The 9896-nt window shown below is 54.5% G+C and overlaps 1 protein-coding gene and 1 non-coding gene across 8 annotated transcripts; both read left to right on the top strand.

The window, feature by feature from the left end:
* The first annotated feature begins 1835 nt into the window (after positions 1-1835).
* Positions 1836-1919, top strand: LOC129690949 (small nucleolar RNA SNORD86). Its single transcript, XR_008722397.1, has one exon. It is a non-coding gene; the product is annotated as a small nucleolar RNA SNORD86 (small nucleolar RNA).
* A 1750-nt stretch (positions 1920-3669) lies between these two features.
* Mapk15 (mitogen-activated protein kinase 15) lies at positions 3670-8560 on the top strand. Of its 7 annotated transcripts, none has more exons than XM_055626775.1 (14): positions 3670-3789; positions 4221-4319; positions 4432-4461; positions 4592-4682; positions 5155-5285; positions 5368-5531; positions 5692-5831; positions 6489-6546; positions 6960-7097; positions 7207-7312; positions 7430-7634; positions 7739-7842; positions 7918-7986; positions 8153-8413. In XM_055626775.1, exons 1-14 carry the CDS (start codon positions 3721-3723, stop codon positions 8336-8338), a joined length of 1590 nt encoding a protein of 529 aa, XP_055482750.1. In that variant the 5' UTR covers positions 3670-3720; the 3' UTR covers positions 8339-8413. The 7 variants fall into 7 exon arrangements, with proteins under 7 accessions (XP_055482750.1, XP_055482749.1, XP_055482747.1 ...); XM_055626774.1 differs by having other exon boundaries at positions 7918-8046; XM_055626772.1 differs by having other exon boundaries at positions 7918-8046; positions 8135-8413.
* The last annotated feature ends 1336 nt before the right edge of the window (positions 8561-9896 follow it).

Below are 9896 nucleotides of genomic sequence, written 5' to 3'. Positions count from 1 at the left end.
CTGGGTACCTGGGGAAACTCAGACTTTCACACATCATTGCTTGGATGTGTGAAATCACTTGAGAATTTGTTAACCAGTGCTCTGCTGTTTCAATTTTATTTTTATGTGTATGGGTATTTTTTTCTGCATATATGTCTATGTACCACGTGGGTGCGTGGTGTCCAAGGTGGCTACAAGAGAGCTGGATCCCTTGGAACTGAAGTTTGAGTTTTAATTTGTCTAGTAATTCACGTTCACTGTATTTTACACAACTATTGAACTACAAGAGATTTAAATCTTAGTGAAAATGTCGGTCTCTAGGCACTTTGGCAATCTGCCTGTGAATGGGAGAGCTCAGAGCTCTGCCTGATTCTCTACTGTCCCCCAATGGGCACGCTGGTCCTCCTGTGTCACCTGGTCCCTCCAATGCCTAACACACACATATGAAGCAGTTTACACCCAGACTCCCACGTGATTCCTGCCTTTATTCTATGTACCACTCAGACTTGGTGGGCCCTGCTTATGTGACCCTGAGCCACGCTAGAAATGGTCCTTCACTCTCAGGGACTGCAGTGGACCAAGCCTCCCCAGAGCATCTGGTGGAGACAGGGAGAAGTGTTGTTTAAAAGAAGGAAAATCTCTATTTTACCAATAAAGACTCAGGAGCCAGATGCTGGGGTGAAAACCTGCTAGCTCAAAGAGGCAGAGAAAGCACCCAGCTGACCTTCCTTCTAAGCTCAGGTCTGGACGGAAAAAACCCAAAAGGCTCACTAGCTCAAAGCCCCAAAAGGCAGGGAGCTGAGGTGCTGAAGCCTAAGCTAAAGCCAGAGCTTGAGCTAAATTCTCTTTCTTCTCCACACTGTCTTTAATACCCCTCAACTCAAAGTCCCTCCTACTCATTAATCCCTGTCAACTGGTTTCTTGCTCTGCCTCTTGACCTAGGGTTAACTTTATTAAATCCTGTGTACAGAAAGCTCTTAGATTAAAGGTGTGTGCTAGGGCTGGGTGAACCACACCATAATCACTGGTTTACAATAAACAAAGTTCTTGGATTAAAAGTATGTGATAGGGCTCAACCACAGCAAAGAAACAGAATTTTACAGTTCACAATTTTGGGGTTCACAATGGGATCAAATATCCTGCAACATTTCCCCCTTTTGTCTAAATAAGAGACTTTTCCCTCTGACAACAATAAAATATATACTATCAGGTAAAAATTACATTCACAATGTCTAATCCATATGTAATTATCAATGTTGAAGAAAGCATTATACTATCTATCCTATCTTAATGAGTCCAAAGTTCTGTTCCTAAATCACTTTGTATCAAAACTTGCAATACAAATCCAAAACCACCCTTTTAGATCTAAAACATCTCTTAAATCCTAAAGAACTTTATGATAATTATAAGATTATAAACTATTTAGTCTTCAACCCCATCAGAGACCTGAGAAGGATTAATATTATCTGAATAAACAGAAAGTGCAAAGCAAGCAGCTATCAAAACTATAGAAATGTCAGGGATTGCTGGCTGCCTGGACAGTCACCCAAGATATCTCTACAGTATTGGAGAATCATCTTCAGCCTTCTGGCTCAGACTGTCTGACAGACTTTTCTGTAAAGCAGGTATTACGAAGGACTTGCCTACCCTGTCCTTGCGAAGCTCGGCAGTCGACTTTCCTCCATCCAGTTTGTCCATTTATTCTATCTGCAGTAGAAGCAGGGGCATTCCTTGCCAAGTGGCTAGCTTGCCACATATGAAGCCAAACCCTAAAGAACAACTTTTGACGCTCATCATCTTCTTCGAAGTAGAAAATGGGTGCTGCTAGGAGCTGACATGTCTCATGGTCAAAAAATACTCAAATTAATAAAATATCTTCTCCCTGGTCTATACAGGCCTCTGCTATGCGGGTGATGGCCGCTCCTGGTGTCTGAGTGATTCCCAAGACCCAGGAAAAGGGGACCAAAAAGGGACCTTGTCTTCCAGGGCCCTGAAGACAAGGGGTAACATACCAAAATATGGACTCATTTTTCATTCCACCTTCATTGGCAGAGCAGCTGCAAAGAACAAAGGCCATATTTCCCAATACCTAGCAAACAAATGCAGTATTGCCTCAAGAACTGACTGCCTCTCTGAGGTCCCCACAAGCCTATTTGGGGAGAAGCTCCAAGAACAAGTTGAGAAGCAGCTGTCTTTCTAGGAGACTAAATGCAAGAACCTGGATGTCATGAAGGAAGCCATGGTTCAGGCAGAGGGAGCGGCTGCTGAAATAACCAGGAAGCTGAAAAAGAAGGAGAAGAAGCACTTGAAGAAGGAAAAGAAGGGACTGGCTGACTGGCTCTGGCCTCCTCAGAAAACAGTAGTGCTCCAGAGGAGTGTGAGGGAGGACGATAGGTGCTGAGAGAACGTGACCAAGAGCCCAGGATGCTGGTTGTAGCACATAGCTCACTCCAGGGACAAGTGTGCTCTGTCCTCAGCTGCCTCCCAGGAGTCCTCAACCGGGGGAGATACATGAAAAACCTAAGAAGAAAAAGCTAAAACCCCAGGAGACTCCACAGGAGAATGTCTCTTTGCCTAAAACCAAGAAAAAGAAAGTTCCCGAGGAGTTGCCCGGCGATCCTGAGGAGATGGCTACTAGCAGTGTAAGTCTTAAGAGGAAGAAATCCTCACCTAAGGAGGAAATGGCCAGTGGACCGGGAGAGGCAGCAAGCCCAGCTGTCCCTAAGAAGAAAAGGAAACTTTCTTCTGAGGAGAAGCCTGAAGCTGCTGCTAGCTCCACAAACAGCAGCACTAAGAAAAAGAAAAAGTCCCCAAAAGCCTCCCAGGAGGAGTCAAATAGACACACTGGGGAGGGAGGTACCCTAAGGTGGACAGCTCCTACCCAGGATAAACCCCAATAAAACCATGAAACAGAAATAAAAGATCTTTAAATGCTGTATTCTGTAGATCTCTGAGGGTTTTGAAGATCATCTGTCTCTAGTATATCTGAATGACTTGCTTCTAGCTTTATATTGACTCACTTAGAGAAAACACACACACACACTGCATCTCTCTGGTCAGCCCAGGCCTGTCACCCTTCCCACATCCTAATAAAGGAAGGCTCCAGAGCTCCGGATCCACTTCCAAGCACCGTGTTCCTTGCTCTTGTGTGGTGTCCCCACTTCAGCATAATAGCTACCTTCTTGCTGCTTGCAGCCTCCTCCCTCTCTCATCTGGGGTCCCAGTGTTTGGTCCTCTGGGTGACCCATCCCTTTGGTCTCCGTCCAACTCCCCTGCCAGGCAAGCCTGGAGCCTCAAATGTATTGGGCTCACTCCACTTGGCGCCTTCCCCGGTCATCCGCTCTAAAAGTGGTCTTTTACCAGGGTTCAGGGCGCCCACCAAGCCCTGACCTCGCCGACTTTTCATCCACGGTTGCACATACCAGCTTCGCCCCTGAGAGAACCTGAATCTCAGCACCCCCTTGCACCCAGACGTGCACAAACCCAGGGGCTAGCAGTGCTGCGATGCTGCTGTGCCAGGCGCCCTCCGGGGATAGCCTCCCCACCCCAACCCCACCCACACTCCCGCGTGCACAGACCAGCCGACCCAAGCGGACAGGTGGGGCCGGCTGCGGACCCCGCCCATTGGCGCAGGCGCAAGGGAGGAGCATCGCGTCTGCCGGTTCCCAAGCCAACGGATCAACAGGTCCAGCTCCAAGGAAAGAGTCGGTCAACCCCAGGAGCCGGCGCCTGCCTCTCGCCATGTGTGCTGCCGAGGTGGATCATAACGTAGCCCAGAGATACCTGCTCAAGCGGAGGCTTGGGAAGGGGGTGAGCGCGGGGACGTCCCGTCATCCTAGGGGGCCCTGCAGTTATCCGCGGTCAGCCTCCTCAAGGCTTGTTCAACCATATGACTTGTTCATATGGTTCTGGACGCTGGCTCCTGGACTCGCGTCCCGCCTCCTCCGAGGCTCCTGCACCCCTGTTTCCATAAGGAAACTAGGTGGCACTCAGGGACCTCGCCCTGGAAGGCAGGTGACTGCCAGGGTCCCCGGGTCGCAGGAGGCGTAGTACTGATGCTCCACCCACATCCCCTACCTTTCTGGGTTCCCATAGGTTGTTCTGTGGAAGCCTGGCCCATTCTAGTTAACAGAGAGTGAAAGGCTGCTCCGGCCTGGCTCAGGAGCACATAAGCCAGGCTCAGGAAGGTCTGAGTGGATACATAGAGGGCAGGAACTGTGTGTGAGCTATATGTTCTCCAGGCCTATGGCATTGTGTGGAAGGCAGTGGATCGGAGGACTGGTGAGGTAGTAGCCATCAAGAAAATCTTTGATGCCTTTAGGGACCAGACAGATGCTCAGGTAAGTGAGCAGTGAGGAAATATGGAGGGCGCTGTGGGGTGGAGGCGGGGCCTTGAAGCAGGTTTCCTGGCATATCTGGGTCAGCCCTGCTGGGTATTTCTGTTTCTTACAGAGGACCTTCCGTGAAGTCATGCTTCTCCAGGTAATTGGCCCAGGCCATCCCTATCTCATCCCTTTCCTGCGAGCAGGTCCCCCTCAGACAAGGGAGAAGCCGGCCCTAGTGGTCCAGAGCATGGCCTTGGCTTCCCAACAGCAACAGCCTACCTTTCCAGGAGTTTGGGGACCATCCCAACATCATCCGCCTGCTTGATGTGATCCCAGCAGAGAATGACAGAGATATTTACCTGGTGTTTGAGTCCATGGGTGAGTGAAGCCTTGGCCAGTTCCCAGCCCTGCTTGAGTGGACTGGCTCCTTCCTTATGTCCCTCTGCTGCTTGGCCTCTGCCATATTGGCTCCTTGAACCTGAGCACAAAACTAGTGAAGATTGACCTTCAAAGCCTGAAGGTGAAGCCCCGTCTCTCCCCTCACCCTGCCTGCACTTGGCCTGGTGGTGAACATCGCTCCCCGCCGCCCCTCCTGAGCAGAGTTCTTGCTTTGCCCCCGCTTGCTGTGTTCCCCCTTTCCCACTCAGTTTGTAAACCAAGAACAACACGAAACAGTATGAAAATAATCCCACAGACTGTCATGGTTCTATTGGCAGTGAAGACGGGCTCAATGGCTGGGTAGCCAGGCAGAGAGAGCCCAGAGGGGCTGAGGAGGGCTGGTGCAGGCTCAAAGTGGTACAGACACACCTGCGCTCTTCGCCCTCCAGACTGACCTGCGTATCCTTCCCAGACACCGACCTAAACATGGTCATCCGAAAGGGCAGGCTGCTGGAGGACATCCACAAGCGGTGCATCTTTTCCCAGCTCCTGAGGGCCACCAAGTTTATCCACTCAGGGAGTGTCATCCACCGGGACCAGAAGGTTGGGTCTGCAGTGTGCCCACAGTTCCCTGGCTCCCCTGTGCACCAGGCCCGCTGGGTCTCAAGCCCATTCCTCTCTCCAGCCAGCCAATGTTCTACTGGATGCTGCCTGCCGGGTGAAACTCTGTGACTTTGGCCTGGCTCGGCCCCTTAGCGACCTCCCTGAGGGCCCTGAGGGCCAAGCCCTGACAGAGTATGTGGCCACACGCTGGTACCGAGCTCCAGAGGTGCTGCTGTCCTGCCGATGGTAACAGCCGCATGCCCAGCCTACCTTCTCCCTTCAGGTCCCATAGGGCACCCTGTATCCTGGTCCTGCCTGAGCCCACCAGACTACTCAGTGCCCCCCACTACCATTCTACCTCTGCCTCTGTGCTTCCTGCCCTTGCACACACCCCTTCCTGCCCCAGGTATACCCCTGGAGTGGACATGTGGAGCCTGGGCTGCATATTGGGAGAGATGCTTCGAGGGGAACCACTCTTTCCTGGCACGTCTACTTTCCACCAGCTGGAGCTGATCCTGGAGACCATTCCATTGCCCTCCACGGAGGGTGAGCGTATACACTGAGGTCTGAACCTCAGCAGCCTGTCCCTAGGCATAGGGTAATGAGAGTCAGAGGGCACAGCCGTGAGACAGGCCCCACTATTGTGCAGAAGAGAGTCTTTTGCCCCCAGATGACTGAAAGTGGCCCTTTCAGTCATCTGAAAGGAGGAGCCAGAGAACGGCTGCTGGGGCCAGCTGTTGCAGGAGGCAGAAATGGCCCCAGGGACAGAGGAAGCCAAACAGTAACTGGAAGGTGCTGGTTGTGCAGAGGGTCAGGGGAACAGGAGTGAAGCACCTGTGCTGGCTGCTGAGAGCCTCCGTCAGGGGGGCGTGGCAGGAGGGAGAAACCTTCAAGATCCAGCAGGGTCCCTCTGTTCTCTCAGAAAGCTCCTGCTTTTGGGGTGAAAGCAAACAGAGGCATGAGCCCAGCATCTTCTATGTGAGCATGTTGAGATTGTGTGGCTTCCAGGTAAAGCATGGCTCTGGGTGCTCATAGGCTCATACAGGGCAAATGGCTGGTTTTTAGGGGTCTGAGTCCCTCCAGATCACAGACTCTCTGAGAGGCTATTATTTATGTGGCCAGAAGGGATGGTTGTCCCCTTCTACCAAGCCTGCCTGCTCAAAACCCTTCCACCCACTCACCCACCCACCCACCCACCCACAGAACTCCAGGGCCTCGGCTCAGAATACAGTGCTTTGATTCTGCAGAATCTCGGGTCCAGGTGAGTGGACCACTTAGGTGTGGGGGAGAGGTGGCAGCTGGAAAGAGGGGGCAGCCACCTTGCAGCTGACAAAGCCAGTTTGTACCAGTGCAGAGCTCTGCCCTCAGCCCCAGCCTCTTAAAGCTTAGTCATGAAGGGGGAAGGGTGGGAGACAAAAATCCACGAGGCTGGCAAGGAAAAGAAAAAAATTAAAAAATAAGACCCATGCCCCAGAAGTAAGAACACCCCAGCCTTAGGAAAAGGGAGGAGAGTCCCACTGAGCGGGGAGGAGGGAATGGGATGGAGAGGTGACCACTTTGGGAACAGGCCTCGGGGAGTGGGATTTACACAAGCAGAAAAGTGGAGGTCAAGCCACACACAGAAGGTTCCGCGGGCGGGGCCCTAGAGAGGAGACGACAGGCGGCTGCCCGCAGGCCACGGCAGACGCTGGACGCCCTACTGCCGCCAGACACCCCCCCAGAAGCCCTGGACCTCTTGAAGCAACTCTTGGCGTTTGCTCCGGGCAAGCGGCTTAGTGCAGAGCAGGCGCTGCAGCACCCCTACGTGCAGAGGTGAGGCACGAAACGGGGGGGGGGGGGGGGGGCTAGGCGTGAAGGGAGCCCGAGTGGCTTGCTCTCCTGCAACGCCTTGCATCTATTTTTTTTTTTTTCGGCCCCGCAGATTCCACTGCCCCGACCGCGAGTGGACACGGGGATCCGAAGTGCGGCTCCCGGTGCACGAAGGAGACCAGCTCTCTGCGCTAGATTATCGCAACCGCCTGTACCAGGTGCTGCTGGGGCTGTGGACTCCCAGTGCCCCGCCTTCCACGGGCACCCTCCCAGCCTCTTACTCCAGCGACCCCAGTACTGCCCCGCCCCGACTGAGCGCTCCTCCTACCCCGCAGATGATCCTGGAGCGGAGAGCGATCTGCCGCAGCCCTCCGGAGGAAGGCCTGGGGGGTGCAGCCTCGCAGGCAGAGCGCAGGGCTTCCCCTGCCCGGGCCCAAGCGCTGAAGCTCAGAATCCTCCCCCAGATCCCCAAGGAGACGCCTGCGCGGAAACACAGACTCAGACCTCAGAGTATCCCCGATCATAACCCTGAGCACGTGGGTGAGCCTTGCCCGCCTCCCACGCACCCCTGGCCCCTTCTGTGTGGGGCCACCAACGTGCGCGGCGGGGACCTAACTCCAGGGGTTGCTCTTACGACCCCACAGAAGTTCCCAAGCAGGACTCAGACCCCCTGCTCCAACTTCCGCCGCCAGGCAGGTGGGAAAGGCCCCCAGGGGCCACTGCCGAGCCACCCTTGGCACCCTCAAGGGTAAGTCGAGGTTGGATGGGCACGGAAGAGCCTCTCGCAGTACGTTTCCGTGACCCTGTGGTGCACGCCTTCCAGGTGAAGCCAAACCTTAAGATGGTGGTGCCCTCCCTGACTTCACAGGCCGCGGCTCAGGCGGCCAATCAGGTTCTGATCCGCAGTGATCCGGCCCGGGGCGGTGGGCCGCGGGCGGTCGGCACGCGATGGGTGAGCCCAGCCCTGGCCCTTCCTAGCTCCCTCCATTGTGGTTCGTACCCCCCAGAACCTTTCTCCACTTCTCTCCCTCCTGAACAAGACCCTCGCCTGCGTGCAGGTCCCTTCCCGCCTGCCCCGGGAGGCCCCGGAACCCCGACCCGGCCGAAGGATGTTTGGCACCTCGGCCTTGCAGGGGGCCCAGGGCGCAGCCAAAGCTGCGCTTGGCGGCTACTCCCAGGCCTACGGGACCGTGTGCCGCTCGGCGCTGAGCCGCCTGCCCCTGCTCCCCGGACCGCGTGCGTGAGCCACCCAACCGCCTCCTTGCGACAGCCTGGCGCCCTTCCCCAGCCCCCAGTGCATCTCCCTCCTTTACCTGTCTGCATTCGAGTTCTGGGAGGGATCTTTGAGCCTCTCTCCCCTAAGGGGGAGTAGACGGAGGTTTCCACTCCACCCTCACAATTCCTTCCAATAAAGTATTTTTCCAGCCCAGCTAAGCCATCTTTCATCCACTACCATCCGAGAACGCCCTTCCTAGGTCCCAAACTTTTCCTGAAGCCTACTCTCCTGAGTGCTCCACGTCTGAATCCTGCTGAATGGCCAGGATCATCTCTCTCTCTCTCTCTCTCTCTCTCTCTCTCTCTCTCTCGGAGGCTTCTGCCCATTCAGCCCAGGACCGTGGAACCAACCATTCCCTACCCAGGAGCAGGTTTACCAATGATTACCTGAGACCCAAGCCACAAAGGGGAGAGAGGAGGCACATCTCTTGGCCCAAGGCCCTTGCTCCCTTTTGTCAGTGACTGCAGCCTGTGCTCTAACCACACAGTGACCGACTGACCCCTGGCTTGTCTCCAGGTCTTGATAAAAGGAAGGGGGGTGGGGACTGCACTGCTGTGCAAAGGCCTTGGTTTGAGTTCAGAACAGAGCTGCGTAGAGAGGCCCAAGTCCTCCACACAGCCTCCGGAGCTGGGCTGGAGTAGACCACAGGAGAGCCATCCCTCTCCCTCTCCTCCCCCACCTGGCTGGGGGAGCTGTCTAAAGCTGCTGGCCACAGTGGAGCAAATGGCAAGAGGGACAAGGCATGGGTGGGGGAAGCTGGGCAGAGTTGGAGCCTGAGTAGCAGTAGAACTGGGTGAAATGAGACAGAATTGGAAATCAAATAACTGGGCACAGGAGAGGGCAGGTATGATTCCACCGTGGTAGGGAGCCAGTCAGAGCTGGAGCCAAAGGTTTGTCTCCTGAGGTGGCTGACTGCCAGTTGGGTCAGTGCGTGGTTTCAAGAGTCTGAGGCATAGCTCCAAGTTGCTGACAAACAGAACAAAGGAGTCTGTGAGGGCAAACACCAGAAACCAGTGTGCCTGCAAAGACAAAACTGCCTATCAGGGCGGGAAGGGCTCAGGCTGGACAGAAACTGCAAGAAAAGGTTGAGCAGCATCTGTTGGGTTTGGAGACCTGAGAGCCAGCTGAGTGTCTATATGGGGCTGGCAGGTAGGGGAGAGGTGTCTGTACAGACACGGCGGGTTAAGGCCCCTCCTGGTCCCCACAGGACTCCTGGTTTTCCAAAAAAAAAAAAAAAAAAAAAAAAGCAACCTGGGAGGCCACAGGGTTAACGGCTGGCATATATTGGATTACACCTATCTGTGGACATGCTGGCTGTGTGTGTGCACGTGGGCGCACATAGGCTCTCACTGTGTAGCCCTGGTTGGTCTGGTTCTGGGCTGCCCCTGATCACCCCTGCCTCCCACATTGGGCTGTTGGGGTTTGTGTTGTGTTTATTGTTAAGGTCAGAACGCAGGACTGTGATTTAGAAAATACCCTTCTTAGAAAGGTCTGAAGGGAGCAGCCAGGGGGTTCAGAGGGCCCTA

This window comes from Psammomys obesus, unplaced genomic scaffold (assembly GCF_907164565.1).
Source record: "Psammomys obesus unplaced genomic scaffold, mPsaObe1.curated_primary_1811, whole genome shotgun sequence".
Taxonomy (NCBI): Eukaryota; Metazoa; Chordata; class Mammalia; order Rodentia; family Muridae; genus Psammomys; species Psammomys obesus.
Note: the sequence above shows the minus strand (reverse complement) of the source record. Positions and strands in the feature narration are given on the sequence as shown.